Raw genomic sequence first — 17,345 nt, forward strand, 5'->3', positions numbered from 1 at the left:
TACCAAAAATACGTATAATAATATAACAGTCTTACAATAAATTTTCATATACCTTTAAAGAATAAACGATTTTTACAATCTCCTTCGAATGCATCAGCCAAAGGTGATTGGTTAAAGTAAAACCTTTCAACCAATCACAAGTCTTGACGTAACGAACGTAGTATAAAGTGCAAAGTATGGCTGAATATTGCTGACGAAAGATGAAATAGCAGTTTCGTTTGTATGACAAGAAGAAAGTCGGCTAAGCGTGACGAAGGTGACTCATATGTGTTGATGTGTTATCTGATCTTGTAGATACATTGTTTTAAAATTAAGTATTCGCTTACATTAGAGGTACTAAATTCTGACTTTACATTTGACTGAGATTTTCCTTATTTACCTTATGAAGTAACAATACTACTTGTACTTGCTCAATCTGACAGTAATGACACGAACAATTTTTTAAAGAAATGAAAAGAAATGGTCTTTGAGTGGCCATAAGAAATACTCTCAAAGAGATTTTTAAATGAGCTGAAGAGGAATGTTTGAGCTAGGTAGCCAAAAACATGACATGACAGAAGACAATAGCCCAGAATCCCAGTAAACTGTTGTGAGGATCATTGAAATGTTTTGTTCAAACTATACAGTGTAAAAAACAATTAAATCAAATATTAAGGAGATTTGTGGCGACATCCAAATTACTAAAAGTCATCTTTTTCAGTTAAGTTGATCCTGATGTTTCATTAGTAAACAAGAAAAATTGTTATAATGCCTTTTACAGTGTTTGAAAACATTTGGTTTTATCTATTGATGCAGCTAAAAACAGGGTGTTTCGTTGACCTGGGATTACTGAGGTCTTCAGTGATTTTATCTGACAAAATACCTGTTTTTAAAGCCTTTTTAGCATACTGTTTAAAGCCGAATATTGCAATATGTACTCTCCACTGTGTAAACATCTAGAGACATTTGATTTAACCCATAAATATCAAAGCAACAGTTTATGAAAAACGTTTGAAAAGTAATTAATATCAGTAATGGTTCCTAGAATTTCTCAAATTAGAATGGGAGGCAGATCTTTTAGTTATCAGGCTCCTCTCCTGTGCAAAAAACTTATAGTTTTAGCCTGTGAAGCAGAGACCCTGTCTACTTTTAAGAGTAGGCTTAAAACTTTCCTTGTTGATAAAGCTTATAGTTAAAATGGTTCAGGTTTCCCTGAGGTATCTCTAAAATTATGCTACTATAGGCTTAGACTGCTGGAAGACATAGGGACCCCTTTTCATCATTCTGCTTTATTCTCTCATTATTTTCCCATTCTGCAATATTTGTTAGTTTAATTTCTAAGTCTGCCATCAACACCTTTGTTTATAGACATTGGAGCTTGGCTTGTTTTTCAGGGTTGTTCTGTTTCTCTAACTGGGACTGGCTGGATGTTATCTCTGTGATCCTCTTGACATGGGAGCTGTCTCAGAGCTTTTTTACCTGGCTGTGTGCTTCCTGGAAGGCGCTTCCTCTGGAGCTGGTTGACTGTTATCTTTTATAGCTCTGCTTCTTTCTGTGCCTGTGCTTCTGTCTCCTTGAACCCCAGTCAGCCTTGGCAGATGGCCGCTCACACTGAGCCTGGTTTTGCTTCTTCTTCTTCTTCTTCTTGTGAGATTTTATGGTAGTTGGCAACTAGTTAAAAGTGCATTACCGCTACCAACTGATAAGTTAAGCAAGGAAACAGGAAACGACTCACAGCCAGAACAAAAAAAAGAATAATCATAATAATAATTTCCAAACTGTTTAACTGAACCCAATTTAATAAATAATTAAATTTGACCTCATAATTTCTAATTTATCTTTAGGTCTTCATCACTCTGCCAGTTTCTGATGGTCCTACTGGTTTTCCTATCATGCCTTCCACCATTTTCCAGTTTAAATCTTTAACTTCTAGATACTTTTCTTGAGCTTTAACTATTATTTTGATTTTTTTTTTTCAGTTTTTCTCATTGTCTGTGCACTACAATTGATCATTCAACCATGAAAAGAACAAAATCTTTCTTTTTCACAATCAGTGAATCTTAAATTTTGGGACATTTCTCCAGAGGTTTTGAATTTGCCATGTGCTGGGATGGGATCCTTTTTGCAGCTTCGGCATAAGTTATTCAGAGCTCAAATATTTTAAATTTCTTCAGATCTTTTACTCACTTCACAGCCATGATATGCAGCATGTTCTCCACCACAGTTACAGCATTTGATCTTAGCTTCTTTCCCATATTTTCTGTATTCTTGCTCTCGAGCACACCTTCCACATCACTGTTTTCCTTTGCATACTGCTGCTATATGTCCAAATTTTTGGCATTTGAAGCATCTCAGAGGCGGAGGATTGTAAATTTTGACATTGTAACTCATGTGTCCAATGAAAACCTTGCTGGGTAACTGCTCTCCTTCAAATCTAATTAACACAGACAAGCTTTCACACCTTTCTCCATTTCTCTTAGTTTTTAACCGTTTCACTTCTTTACTTTTGCACCACTTATGTTTTCTAGAATCTCTTTTTCAGAAACTTTTAGAGGAACTCCTCCAATGACTCCCCTCATAATCTTTTTGTTTTCCACCGAGCTGCACTAAACTCTTTTCCCCTCAATCTGGTTAATTCGTATTGCTTTGCTTTGTTGAGCGCTGTCTCTGCAGTTGATTAATACGTCTCCACTATACAGGATTTTGGCACTTTGTACTTCTCCTACGAGTTTATTTATCAATTTTGTTAATTGAACCGGATTCCAATCTGAAAAAGAGTCTTTTTGATTGACTAGTTTGAATATGACTTTGTACTCATTTTGTTTTCCTGTTGAATTTCTCGATTGTTCATCACTTGACTGTTATGAACTAGACCCCCCTTCAGTTAATCTCTGCTTTTTCCCCTTTTTTTTCATTTTATGACGCTACTCTCACCCAATCTTCTTCGTTTTCACTATTTCCCTCTTCCATCCCAAAAGAATCGCTTTCTGTTTCATCGCTACTCACTGCCCAGGACATTTCTCCACAAACGACTTAAACACACGCCATCTGAACATGCAACCTCTCCGAGCATCCCACTGTTCCAATCGCAGCCTGGTTCTGCTGGAGGTTTCTTCTTGTTAAAAGGGAGTTTTCCCCTCCACTCCCCTACAAGCATTCTTGGTGTGAGGGATTGCTTTCGAGTCAGTGAGTTGATGCAATCAGCTGGTTTTCCTTAGATAGAAAACTTTGAACCAGACCAACTGTATGATCTGGTAAATTGTCTCTGTCAAGTGCCTTGACATGTATTGTAAATTGATACTATATAGATAAACTGATTTGAATTAGAATTGAATAGATCTTTGAGGATGAGGGTTTTGGTAGATTTAAAATATTAAGCTGTATTGAAAGTAAACAGAAATGATAACTGCATAGTGTGTAATCACACTATGATTAGGGGGGCTAGGCAATGCTAGACAGTTGCCTAGGGTCCCAAGTTTCTGTGGGTCCCATAAAACTCTGTTAATACAACTATTCCTTACTTGTGCACATATGTTTTTGATAAAAAAATCCTTGCCATAAGAATGCTTATAATAAGTGTGTCTCAGCCCCCCCCTTCAGTGTCCACCATATTGGATCAGTCCATTTGCTACACATGTTGCTATATTTAGCGACTTTTTAGACCCTTCTGGCACTTTTATTTTTAAAAAAGCACCTAGTGCCAAATCTAGTGACTTTATTTCTGCTAGTGGAGACTTTGGTGACAACATATAAAAGCACCGAACTCTGCTCTCCAGAGCAAGTAGATTGGTAACCCCGCCTCCTGCTCTCCTCTATTGTCTGCTGTCATAATTCATGCAGCTATTATTTCATCCAAATGAAAAATGGAAAACAGATGAGCAGATCATGGTTTGTCTGCAGTGAAGAGAAGGACTGGGTTATTTACTTTTGCAGTTGCCTTTTTGGGAACACAGGAAGGAGCAATCAGCTAAGTGAGCTTAGTGATTGGAAAAAATCTTTCATTTCTTTTGAGACAGCATGAAAAGTCAGCTGAGTACAAAACATAGAGAGGAAAACAACAAGAAAAGGGACAAAAAGAGAGTGATAAAAAAAGAGAACAAATAATGTATGTCTATTCAATTAAAATGCCTGAATCCGTATCATGGGTCAGTTTTATGTGTTGTCTTGCCCCATACCTGTTTTTGCCTAGGGCCCCAAATTTCTTAAATCTGCCCCTGACAGAGATAATATAGTCACATTTATTCAGCAATAACATTTACAAAAGCAAAACTATTGAATTCTAAATGTAATTTCAGAAATTTTTGAACCTAGCTGCTCCAGACAGATAGAGGGAGCCAAAATGTTTATTATCAAGTGAGCGTGATCTTCCTGTAGACTTCCTCCGTTTTATAACTCCTCTTGAATCCAGACCTTTCTCCAGGCTATTCTTCTGGTTCTAGTCAAGACTCTTGGGACAGCATATGAACAGGGGAGAACAGATACAAAGATGAAGTGCACTTGCATTATTTATTAAGAATTTGGCTTTAATATGATGATCAGGAGTCACTGAACTGTGATTGCATGTGATATTTTGTTTCTATTTCCTGGGTCTGCTTGTAGATGGCGAGTGGACAGCTGTCCAGGGACGAAGCGCTGGAATGCTCTCAGTGCAGGCATGCATGCCACGTGATGCTCTACTCTAACACAGCATCTAAGCTGTTTGGCAAAATTCCAATCAGGCACATTGTACTGGTGAGTTTGGTTGGTGACTTTCCACATCCACAGAGGTTTATTAAACAGCCTGGTGCCTGATTCAAAGTCTCATAGACAAAATCATCACCTTGTTTTGTGTAGAAAGTCCCTACATATCTATGTGTTTCTTCATCTTGACATATGATTGTGCCCGTATTTAACAGCCCCTGTCCACCTGAACAGATGCAGATGCGTTTTGACGGTCTCTTGGGCTTCCCTGGTGGGTGAGTTTTTTATTTATTTATTTTTTTTATTTTAGCAAGTTCTCCAACCTTTACTCATATCCATTTGCATGCATCTGAACCCCCTGAATAAAACCCTGCAACACCACTCACCAATTTTCTGAATCATATAAATCTGTTTTGAAAGAGGTCAAGCTGGGAAAGACTTGGTTCTATCATCTGAAAATAATAAGGTTAAGCCAGATTAGGGAAAAACTATAGATCTCGATCCACAGCTAAGCTTGAAGAATATGTTGACTAGACAACTATCCATCCAACACGCCACAAATATTTTCTTTGTGGAAAGCCTGGGAAGAATAAAGGCATTTTTTAAAAGAACACATTACAAAGTCTGGTGTGTTTATTTCCCCACAAGGCTTGAAAAGTACACAGTAAATGCATAGAAGGTGATCTGATTATAAAGATGTTAACTGAACTTTTTAGCCTAATTGTAAAATACTGTTTCGGACATTCCTATGCTTTGCTTGAAATTATGAAAAGATGAAAGGAACTTGTTCCAAAGGAAATCTGACGTTAAAAACCTGTTAGAAGGTAGAAAGCAAAATAATTGCGGCCCTTTTTTTAGTAAATGCAATAAGTGGGCGTGTTGAGGTTGATTTATAAAGTTTGCTGGACAAATATTAAGACTTGTGAGCCAGTTTTGTTCCACTCATTAAAATAAGCAGATTAAGCTCTCTACTCACAGTTTTAGAGGGTGTCCTTAAAGAAAGATACCCAAAGTTGGCACTCAAGGGTCTCTGTCCTGCACAGTTTTGAGGCTTCTCTGTTTCAGCACAGATGATTTCCGTTGTTTGCTGGTTATAGGCTGCTGCTGAGCTGTAATCATCAGAACTGGGTGTACTAAAGTAAGGAAACCTCTAAAACGTGCAGGAGGGTAGCCCTCGAAGGCCAACTTTGGACATACCTTGTCTAAGCCATGTTCATGGAGTTCATAAAGCTAAGTTATTTTAAAAATACTAACTTTTCTATTGAATTATATTTATATAGCACTTAAAAGCTAGCCTATATGTTAGTACTATGAACAAAACTAAAAAAAAATGATAAAAAAAAACTAAATATGAATGGAACTTAAGACTTAACTTAATAATGGAAAAACATAAATATAAACAACATATCAACCAGTGGCCTTTGTCTATTGGTTCCCACCTCCCCCAAGGTTTCTAAGTCTGAAAAGTTTTACAAAAATGTAAAACGTAACCATCCTTTGTCCACAGTTCTGTTTTATTAAATAGAGAGAGAGAAAAAAAATCCCTCTTATGACAAGTAAAAGATGCACAATTTTAAAAACTGTGGCAACAGTTGAGCTTCTGATTTGGAAAGTGTCTTTGCTCTGTGATGTTTACATTTATAGTTTTCCATCCATGAATAAAAACCATTTAAATAAATTCAGTTTTTTCATATGACGCCAATTAACAACGCTTGTCATCTCAAGGCACTTTAAAGAGACAATTGAACCAGATCATAGAGTCACATTCTATCTAAGCTGATTGCATCGACTCATTGACTCTTAAGCAATTCCTCACACTAAGCATGCTTGTAGGGATAGTGGAGAGGAAATCTCCCTTTTAACAGGAAGAAAACTCCAGCAGAACGAGGCTCAGTGTGAGCGGCCATCTGCTGAGGCCGACTGGGGTTCAAGGAGACAGAAGCAGATGTAGAAAAAAAAGCAGAGATACAAAAGGCAAATGTCAATCAGCTCCACAGACGGCCCTGTCCATGAAACATGCACAGAAAATACAAAAAACACACAGTCAGACCGACAAGCTCTGAGCCAGCTTCCATGTCAGAGGATGAAAGCTAGTTTTGTCAATTGACTTTTAGTTTGATGAAGAACGACACAGAAAAAAAGTTTTGTACAGAATAGAATTTACTTCTTTCTTCTCACTTTCTTTGAAGATCCGTACTGTGACTACAAACATGTTTGGACGTGTTTTAAGACGTGCAAATCTTCTGTAGATAAGGCCCCTTCAGCCATAGAAGGAGGACCTGTAAATTATATGAAAACATGTAAGATGATTCCCTTTAAACAAAGAGGCTCTTAATATAGCTTGTTTTAACAAATTGTTTTTATCAAACTGATTAGCATTATCATTCTGCTAGATATGAATCACTTGTGCCTTTTTATCTATGAATTACACAAGTCTCTGCCAGAATAGCTGGCGCATCATTCACCAACATTATGTAACACTATGAGGAAAATGAGATGTGCACAAGATAAATGAAAAACACTAATTTTAGGTATTTTTCAGCAATTAAAAAGTTGTTTAAACCCAACCATGCATCTCCTATCTTTGCAACAAAATTAAAATACATCTTTTTATCTGTTCGTCCATCCATCCATCAACCATCCATCCATCTTTACCCACTTAATAGGTCAGGGTGGGGAGGGGGTGTGATCTCCAGCATTCTATGGGCAAATGCAGGGTACACCCTCAATAGGTCAATCCACAAAATTGAAATCTCAAATAATACAAAACTTATGGACTTTAACGTCTAATTTTGAGCTCAAATTTATATTCTGTATAAACAGAATAATAGTACATACTTTAATTTTGAATTTTCTTTAACTCTACACTCTCCATGAATTATAATTACCCAAGGAAGGACATTAAAAGAAACAGGAAGTGTGCCGGATGCCATTTGGGCCATACTTATTTTAGCCAATATTACATTTACCGTCTAATTTTGAGCTCAAATTCATTTTCTGTATAAACAGAATAATAGTACATACTTTAATTTTGAATTTTCTTTAACTCTACACTCCCCATGAATTATAATAACCCAAGGAAGGACATTAAAAGAAACAGGAAGTGTGCTAGATGCTATTTGGGTCATACTTATTTTAGCCAATATTACATTTATTTTTCTTACACTTGTATACATATTTCTGTTGAAATCATATTTCGTCACATACTTGTGTTTTAATCTTTTTTTTTATTAACCTACCAAAAACCTGCATTATATTGTACTAAAGTTTGAAGTATGTTAATAACCAAACATTATATACTAAGTAAATGAAAATATAAAATTATGAACAATGTGAAAGGTGATCCATAAGATTACCTATCACTTGAAGTTGTCTGTGAATGGAGGGTTTTGAGGCCGTCTAAATCCACACAGGGGAGGCTTGGAAAAGCTAAAAATGTCCAAACTCCTGTTGGACTTGTAACGCATTGAAATATATTTGCAAAAAAAATACTCCAAAAAATGTCTGTGTTTTTCTACATTCTCCTTTTAAAAGATATATTTCAGGAACGTTCATTCCCATATGATTTTAGTTGGTGTTGACACTATTTAAAAAAACAGAAATTTATTGAAATTACATTTAAAACAAACAATAAAACAGTAAAAGCTTAATTGTAACGATCACAATTTTTAATCTGTATGTCAATTGCACCTTATTTGATCCACATATATTGTTTTTTATAACCTCCCCTCTTCAGAGTAAACTGTTGATCTTCATTTATGATTATGCTGATGAGGCACAGCTGTTTATTTATCCATCCTATCCCAACAAAGTCCTCTAATCAAGGCATTAGCTGCTACATGCTGTCTAAAAGACTGCATTTGATGGTTAGATGACCAGAAAGTGGAAATCGGGTTCTCTAGGAGTAAATTGCTAAAATTGTGTCTTATTTTTAAAGCATTTTTTGTCTGATTATCCCACTTTAATCTTTGCATTACTTGAAATATTATTTTTCCTTTCTGCCCCCCACTTGTAATCATGACATGACTAGTAGTAGGAGGCCCCTTTCAAGGTTTATATGTTAATCATTCAGTTGTATTCTTTAATGCTGGGGTGTCTCACAGAAGTATTTTAAATAAATAATTCTCTTTCTTGGGCACATGAGTTTTGTTGACCCCTCAGAAGAGACACTGGAGGAGGGCCTTACCAGGGAATTGTTGGAGGAGCTTGGTATTGCTGTCCCAGTTTCCATTGAAGATCATGTGGAGTCTCGCTTTAGCACATCTCCTTCAGCCTCTTCTTCGTCCAACAAGCTCATCCTTCACTTCTATGTGAAAAAGATGGAGGAGGAGCAGATTCGGGAGGTAGAGAAAGCAGCCTCGTCCATCGCATCGGATCACGGTCTTGAGGTGACAAGTGATAAATGGCAGTGATTTACAGTTGCTAATGCTCAGCTCTGCATAACCTCTCCTCTCTCCCTCCAGGTGCTGGGAATGGTCCGAGTTCCTCTTTACACCTTTGAATCTGGAGGAGGGCTCTCGTGTTTTCTGTCGCACTCTTTCATTGGCAACGCTCGCTCCCAGCTTATCGACTCTCTGCTGCGCCTTCACCTGGTGTCCCCTAAGGATATACGGAGGGCTATCCAAAGCTCTCAGAGGATGCAAGAGCAGACTGTGCAAGACCTGCAGGTCGCCCTGGAGCTTACAGAGGAGCAGAGGAAGTGTCTGTAAAACATTTCTGCTGGTTAATGTTGTAACATAAACCCTCATCAGACCAGTTTGACCCTAAAATTACTCCTAAACATATAAATAACTCTGGTACTATATACATAGGCATTTTTAGGCAACACTTCATTTCAGCCTTTATCACTACTGGAAACAAATCCCCACTCTGGTTTTCAAGCTATTTCAATCTTTTAGTTGCCTTGTATCATTGGTATATTCTTGATTTGACTTAAATGTCTCAGCTGCATTTATTGTTACAAATATTCATGAAGGGATTGGTTTCTACCAGGATATAGGAGCACGAAACCTTGGCATGGAGAAAATTGTGTAAATGGTGTTTATATATTTTTAGAGATTAAAGTTCTAAATGAAAGTGTGTTGTGCATTTGTATTTCTTGTAGTGTGTCATTGCTAAAGAGTTTGACAGGCTGCCAGTCGATCACAGGACAACATACATATAATGCATAAACACATTTATACCTCAGGGCAATTTAGAGACACCAGTTAACTTAATAGATCATCTTTACTGGTTAAAAGAAGGAGCCAAATACCTCAGAGTGGACCTATGAATGTTCTGTTCATCCTCTGACATGGGAGTTGAATCGGAGCTTGACTGTCTAGCTGTGTATTTCCTGGACAGGGCCGCCTTTTACAGTTGCTTATTGTATTTCTACTTCTTCGCCTTAAACCCCGGTAGAGTTCTGCAACGGGTCGGGTACCGGCGGATCCCCGACGGGTCACCCGCTAAAATGCTCTTTTGCGGGTGAAAAATACATAAATAAAAATAAACGGGTCGGGGGTTGGGCGGATATTTTTTTAGTGCGGGCGGGTAGTTGGTGATTTTTTTTTTATGCGTGTGTGTTGTTATGGACATCAGAAATTTTATATTAATCAGGCACTGGGGTCACCCTTGTTGTAGCTTAAAGCCCTACCAGCAGTGTGGGCTTCCCTCCAAAAAGGCCACAGTCAGTGCATACACGTCTGCTGCAGTGTTAATGGCGCTGTTCTGCAGCGCAGCGTACTATAGCCTATTACTTGATGTGTTAACGGGTCGGGTTGCGGGTTAAATATCAAGGGGTCGGGTTCGTATTTGAATTGAAGATATCCGCAGGTGACTGGTCGGGTTCGGTGGTCATCCTAACGGGTTTGGGCGGGTGGGGGTTGGTAAAACTCGACCCGTGCAGGACTCTCCGGTCGTACTCGGCAGATGGCCGCTCACACTCAGCCTGGTTCTGCTGGAGGTTTCTTCCTGTAAAAAGGGAGTTTTTTCTCTCCACTGTTGCTACAAGCATGCTTAGTGTGAGGGATTGCATTCGAGTCAAGAAGTCGATGTAATCAATTGTTTTTCTTTAGATAGAAAACTTTGAATCAATTTGACTGTATGATCTGGTAAAGTATCTTGAGATGACATGTGTTGTGAATTGGTGCAATATAAATAAAATTAATTTAAATTTAATTTCAAAGGCAAACTGCACTCTGAGAGATTTGAATAGAGAACCTTCTTCCTGCAAATCAACAGTGCTGCCCTCTGCACCACAGTGCAGATCTTGAATGTATGTTGCTTTTGGCTGGCCCTTCCAGCTCTGTTCGCTCACTGAAATAAACATTTTAACCCAACATGTTCCAAGATACAATCCAACGCTTTATATGGTGGAGACTGATTCTTAAACATAATATTTTTGAATACTAGTATTTGCATATAATTCCTTTTATTACATAGTTCTAAAACAAACAAATAAAAAATGCTGGTTGAGATTTAAAGGTGGTTGTGGGCCTCTTGTCAAGATATCTTATTAAGTTCTCATAAAATATATTGATGGGATGAAATGTGAAATAAATCCAGTGGCTTGGAATCTATGCCTGGCAATTGATTAGGATAGTGACAATAAAACATTATTCAGTTGCTGCAAGTTCAATGTCTTCAATTCCGTAACATAAAAAAAAGCCAAATATGACTAACGGAAAGACCGGTATAGAAGATGCAGTCTGTGTTACCCTATAAGGTTCTGCATGGCAGCCTTGTGGTTTTCTATATCTGCTAGGATCAGAGTGGCACAATTCAGCATAAACATTCTTTTTCTACAGCCAGGTACAAGTCTTTGTCTTTGCGCTGCTTCTATGTTGCACTTATGAAGTTATTGCTGCACATCACCGCTTGAATCCTAGGATTAATTATCTCCATGACATACTATACGGCCTGCAGCTGAAGATTTGATTCCGTTTAAGTGCACCCTGGGTGCGCATAACTTGCTCATACCAGATGTTGGTTAACCTCATTCCCTGCTGGCACTGAGCAGAAACGAGACATAATATTGCCAAGCCTTTTGATACTTATTGTGCAGAAATTGCACTCTTTGTCCACTCACTTTTGTTGTTTTATCACAAATGGTTCTGCCTCCATATTCTTGTATTGCTATGAAAACCAGTAGCAAATGGGCAGGCAGAGAGAGCAGCACACCAAGGCAGAGTCTGCAGGGAAAACGACACATTTTAGGAAAAATGGTTAGCCAATACTAGTTCACCCTGAGATCAACCTTCATAAGGACAGGTAGAACCATTAACCATATGTACGAATTGGATTATTATTATAAAAATGTGAGATTTGTGAGGGCATGAGTGCAATCTACTTCACATATCTCAGTAAGAGTGTTTTTTTCTCAGCTGCCTGTAGATAGAAAAAAAGGGAACAGATCCGCTGTAACAGACAGGAAGCCCGGGAGAAGGGCAGCTAAACACATATCCTCTGTTGTCGTTTTGATTTGATTCTTCACCACTTGCATCTTGCACACCAAAGAGTGATGAGAGGGGATGCTGTCATGTGATGGTGTAGCACGACTATAACACAAGGTCATCAGAAGCAGGTTTAGAGCAGGAGAAGCAATGGATGGATAGATGGATGGAGCAGAGGGAGAGTGTGAGGGATGCTGAGGGAGGAAGACGGTGTATTCATAGCAGCAGCCGTATTTATAGCCACCCAAAGGAGAGGATAGGAGAGAGGGGGGCGGGGGGGCGTGACTTGGGCTGGGCTTTCTCTTCTGCTGCGTACGGCAGAGGATGGAGGAAAGGTGGGAGGGCAGTGGGAGGAGAGATGCTGCTCTGGCGTGAGTGGAGAGGCTATCTGGCATATTTTGAAAGATGGAGGGGGAGGGCTGTTTGTGTGTGAGCGTGTGTGCGTCTGTTTGAGAGAAATGAGAGGGAGAAGAATACTGAACTGAGGGAAATCTGTCAGATTCAAACACACAAAGTGTGTGCGAGAGAGAGAGAGGCTGGATGATGCAAAATAAACGAGAGATGAGAAGAACAGAGGAACATATAGAAGCAGACAGGAAATTCACAAACTGAGGTATGTACAGCTGTCATGCTGCTTTTGAATATGATAACAACCTGTGTGTGTGTGCGTGCGCGTCTGTGAGCACCAGAGAGTGAGAGATGTTTATTCATAGTGAAGTCCTAGTAAATAGAGCATATGATAACTTTTCCTTTTTGCACTCACTCACTGTTTAAAGATCAATTATGTAATTTGTGTGCACCATGTTTACATGCTTGTGTAATTATCCTGACGTGTTTTTAAGCCATTGTGTGGAGCCCCTCCAAAGTGCCTTAACCATATTTACTTATTTACTGAAAACTGCAAATATAGCTCAACACTTTGTTGTTGTCATTTCTGCAGAGCTTTAATTCCCTAATACATCTCCGTCCTCATCGGCAATACTGTGCATTGAAATGATGCAGATAAGCAATGCACGTTATAAATCTGCCTCACTGTGCAACAGTGCAACTGTGCTGATAATGAGAAAGGCTGCAAGATTCAACTCTTTTGTTTCTTCTTCACTATTTTTGAGTGAGTTCAATCGAGGAAGTCCTGATTTAGCATGGTCATGGTCCACATTGATTTCATACAAAAAAAAATGCGGAGCAGATTACAGGCTGAAAAGCAACTGAAATAATTTTCACCTCCCTGACATGAAAGAGAAAAAGGCAAAAAGGTGCTGTCCCATTTTTTGACTTGTACATTACATTGTTCTGTCTCTCTGTGTCGAGCTCTCTTTTTGTGAGCCTTATTTTTGTGCAGCATGCGCCTCTTTTGATGCCCTGGTATGAAGTGCATTGTGTGTTACTTATTTGCTGCCCCACTTCCTTCTTCAGGCGGTTTGCCTGTGAGCTGTTGGTTGTGTCTGTGACATAACCTGAGGTAAAGCTTTTCATTTCATTTATACTAAAATTTGGATCAGAAGCTGCAACATACTTGGTGTCATTCACTGTAAAGTCTTGAGTAGCTTTACCTTAATGTTTTGCCAAATCACAAATGAAATTCAGTGTTATGAAATGATAACAAGAAGTGCATCTTTGAGTGGAAGTGATTTTTTCAAAGAAAATGTTAAGAATATTGACTTTCCCATTCAATACTTGGTAAATACCATCTTTTGACTGCATTTACAGCTGCTAATGTTTTGGGAAAAGTCAACTTGCACTGATGGACATCTTTGCCTCTACTTTGACACATGGCTTAAACTCAGCCCGAGTAGAATTTAAGCATCTACTCACATCTGTTGTTCAACCTTGCCAGTTGACTAGCCCATTCTAACAAGTCATTTTGCTTTAAACTAAATAGTTTAATTTTACCTCTATGATCTCTTTAAGGATTACTGTCTTGCTGGAAGGATAATCTTCACCTCTATCCACTTTTTTGCAACTTCCAACAGGGTTTCTTCCCTTATCATCTTGTATTTAGCTTCATGTAGGTGTCCACTAACTCTGTCCAGCATAAATGTTCCACTACCATGTTTTCAGAGTGATGCTGGGTTAGTTTTCCGTCGCACATGGTTTTGCTTGTAGACCAGGAAGTTCCATTTAGGTCTCATCAGACTAGAGCTCCTTTCTGCATGTCCCCCTCTACATGGCTAAAGCAAACTACCAGTGGTACATATCATTACTTGTATCAACAATCTCCTTTATCATAAAATCATAGCCTGTCAATAAACGCAGCTACATGAGCTTTTTGATATCTGTTGCTCCTCCAGAGTTACTATCTGCCTCTCAGTTGCTTCTCTGATCAATGCCAGCTGTTTTTTTGTAGGCACAATGTCATGTCTCGATAGGTGTGCAGCTGGGACCTATTCTTACCATTTTCAAATGCTAGATTAAACATTGGAGATGTAAAGAATCTTGAGATGTCGTTCTATTAAACTTACTTGGCTTTAAACTTCTTCCCAACCCTTTCCATTACTTATCTGTAGGTTGATGTTTAAATGATATACAGGTTAAATGATATACAGGTTAACTCTGTTCAGTGGATATTTCACGTCTGATATTGGTCATAATTACACAGAATTTTATTCAAGACTGAAAAGGCTGAAGGAAAATGCAAACCATTTTTTTTTTAGATTAAAATATTTGCATGAAATGCTCTGACTTTCAGTAATATTCTTAATTAATAAAGTATCCTCTTTTTGATGGTAACATAATAAAGTGTGAAAAAGTTTAAGAGGTGTGAATACTTTTACCAAACACTAAAGGTCCTAAAAAATGATATACAAATTCTGCTATTTTTATATATGTTATACTAAATAAAATGTCTGTCCTCAAAGACCATCGTGCAACAAGTAAGCAAGATTTATGATACAAAAAAGCAACAAATAGGTATGCTGAGCTAACACAATGCAATGGCATAGATAAATAATGGGATTAGGTAAATAAAATTGCCAAAATTGCCATTTTTTAAATAATTGTAAGCCTGTAAAGCTACTCTTTATTGCCAAGTGTCATTATCACTGCCCTGATAGCTGACCTAATTGCTCATTTCACTCACAACTCTTCCCAGTTGTTAATTATCACTCATCTTATCCTCTTGCTCCTACTGCCTTATATGCGGCTCAGCCCAGCTATCGGGGCCAGATACTTGACAGATAATCCTGGCATATTTCCTAAGTTAATGTTCTCGTTCTCGGAGGCTAGTGGCTTATTGTTTCCTGATCATGTCCTGGCTCTTGTCCACTGAGCGTACCCTGTTTCTTTTTTGGCTCAGTGGAGGGAGCTAGTTTAAAGTTCCATAGTTCATGTCCTGGCTCTTATCCACTTACATTTGTGAAAGAAATGGTCACTACCAGGAGCTCAGAGGACTCCAGTGTGGAACTGTCATGGATTAACTTGTGCAACAAATACAGTCTAATATATTGTCGTTCCTAAATTTTCAATAGTCAACTGTCAGCTGTTTTATAAGAAAATAGAAGTGTTTGGGAGCAACAGCACCTCATCCACTAATGGGTGTGATCAGGATCAGCAGATGCTGAACCGCATAGTTTAAAAGGTTGCTAATTATTTGCAGTCAATTTCTACAGACCTCCAAACTTCATGTGGGCTTCAGATTAGCTCAAGAACAGCAGCTGCATTCAAGCCATAGATCACAAAGTGCAATGCAAAATGCAGTGGTTTAAAGCATGCCACCACTGGACACCAGTGCAGTGGAGAGACATTCTCTAGATTGATGTATTGCACATTTCCATCTGAAAATCTGATGGAAGAATCTGGGTTTGGTGGCTGCCAAGGGAATGCTACTTGTCTGATGCATTGTGCAAAATGGATATTTTAGTGGAGGGGGTGGTTATGGTGTGAGGTTATTTTTCAGGAGCTGGGCTCAGCCCCCTATCTCCAGTGAAATGAACCTTGAATTCTTCAGGATCCCAAGACATTTTGGATATCTCCATGCTCCCAACTGTGTGAGAACAGCTTGGAGCTGAACCCCTTCCTCTTCCAAATTCACTGTTCATCATTGCACAAAGCGTGCACATTAAGACATTGATAGCAGAGTCTGATGTGGATTAACTTAACTGCTCTGCGCAGGGTTCTGATCATAACCAGAAAGAATACCTTTGGAAAGAACTAAAGTGGATACTGAGAGCCAGGCCTTGTTATCCAACATCAGTATGTGACCTCTTATATGTGCTTCTTTAAAAATGGTAAAAAACAATCCCATAAACATACTCCTAAACCTTATGGATAGTTTCCCAGAAGATATGAAGCTGCTCTAGTTAAAAAGGATGGACCAAGGTCATATTAAACCTCTATGGAGTAGGAATGGATGTCACTTAAGGAGTCAAGGCAGATGAGAGAATAATTCTGACAGTGTAGTGTGCCAAGTGAATGCAATTTAACTCTATAGTTAGATTTCAGCCAGCAGCACAAAAACAGCGTATTTCTAGTATTAAAGACTTGATAGTACACTGTGTCCATATCAGGTTGAGAGATACTGACTCATCCCCCTGAGCTGTATTCATGAGGATCCAAACATAAAGGATATCCAGATAATATCAAGCTCTGTATTTTAGCTGTCTTCTGAGAAAGTAAATCTTTTTGAGAGGAATCTGAGCTTTGAGCGTCTTAAAGACAGATGTATCCAGTGTGCTAGCCTACCCTGTTATAAACTGATTCTCTTTTTCATGTTTTTCCTTTTCTTCTCATTTTTGACTTCTACTTAGACCATTAGGTATGCATTCCATAAACATGGAATGCAAAAGTACTTTTTTGTTTTGGAGGGGTTTAGCTTCGGTTTTTCCTTTGGTAGACAGGGACCTATTCCAGCTCTAATAAGCAGTTAATGTCCTGAGTTTGATCCAGTAAAGACTTACATTTTTATTTAAAATATACAGTATTTTACAATTTGTGCCATGCCTACTCATCATGAATGTGTCTTATGTAACTACATTTATATCTTGCTCTGAAACAAGTCTTCTTCCCTGCAGTGTGCGTCTTTTATCAGTGATGAAAGAATTAAGCTGCTTCTGAAAGCGTGAAGGAACAGAATAATTCTCTGCTGATTGTGCAGGAGTCAAAGCCTATGGTGGCATAAGACTATAGAGTTTCCTATTTCCGGAGACAAATGCTGCGTATTGATGTTTTCAAACCCACTTGTAGAAGGTGAACCCAGGTGTGCTGTCAAAGAAACTTGTGGTGGGGTCTGTTTAAGGAGGCACTACTTGTTGCATT

General features: G+C 38.5%; 2 protein-coding genes across 10 annotated transcripts in view; both read left to right on the forward strand.

The window, feature by feature from the left end:
* The first annotated feature begins 144 nt into the window (after positions 1 to 144).
* Positions 145 to 9,735, forward strand: zgc:103759 (U8 snoRNA-decapping enzyme). Of its 4 annotated transcripts, none has more exons than XM_038269617.1 (5): positions 145 to 256; positions 4,579 to 4,710; positions 4,894 to 4,934; positions 8,795 to 9,047; positions 9,123 to 9,735. In XM_038269617.1, exons 2-5 carry the CDS (start codon positions 4,579 to 4,581, stop codon positions 9,366 to 9,368), a joined length of 672 nt encoding a protein of 223 aa, XP_038125545.1. In that variant the 5' UTR covers positions 145 to 256; the 3' UTR covers positions 9,369 to 9,735. The 4 variants fall into 4 exon arrangements, with proteins under 4 accessions (XP_038125545.1, XP_038125549.1, XP_038125546.1 ...); XM_038269621.1 differs by having other exon boundaries at positions 8,804 to 9,047; XM_038269618.1 differs by lacking the exon at positions 145 to 256 and adding an exon at positions 4,343 to 4,447.
* Positions 9,736 to 12,464: 2,729 nt separating this feature from the next.
* The window catches only part of arhgap4b (Rho GTPase activating protein 4b), a 47,530-nt gene continuing 42,649 nt past the window's right edge, over positions 12,465 to 17,345 (forward strand). For 3 of the 6 annotated variants that reach the window (XM_038269610.1, XM_038269612.1, XM_038269611.1), the window contains exon 1: positions 12,466 to 12,705. The gene's annotated coding sequence lies outside the window, so the exon portion shown is untranslated. Of the gene's footprint in view, positions 12,706 to 17,345 lie in introns of all 6 variants that reach the window. The other 3 variants (XM_038269613.1, XM_038269614.1, XM_038269615.1) reach the window with 2 other exon arrangements.

The sequence above is a fragment of the Cyprinodon tularosa genome, unplaced genomic scaffold (genome assembly GCF_016077235.1).
Source record: "Cyprinodon tularosa strain WSP-4 unplaced genomic scaffold, ASM1607723v1 ctg731, whole genome shotgun sequence".
Lineage (NCBI taxonomy): Eukaryota > Metazoa > Chordata > Actinopteri > Cyprinodontiformes > Cyprinodontidae > Cyprinodon > Cyprinodon tularosa.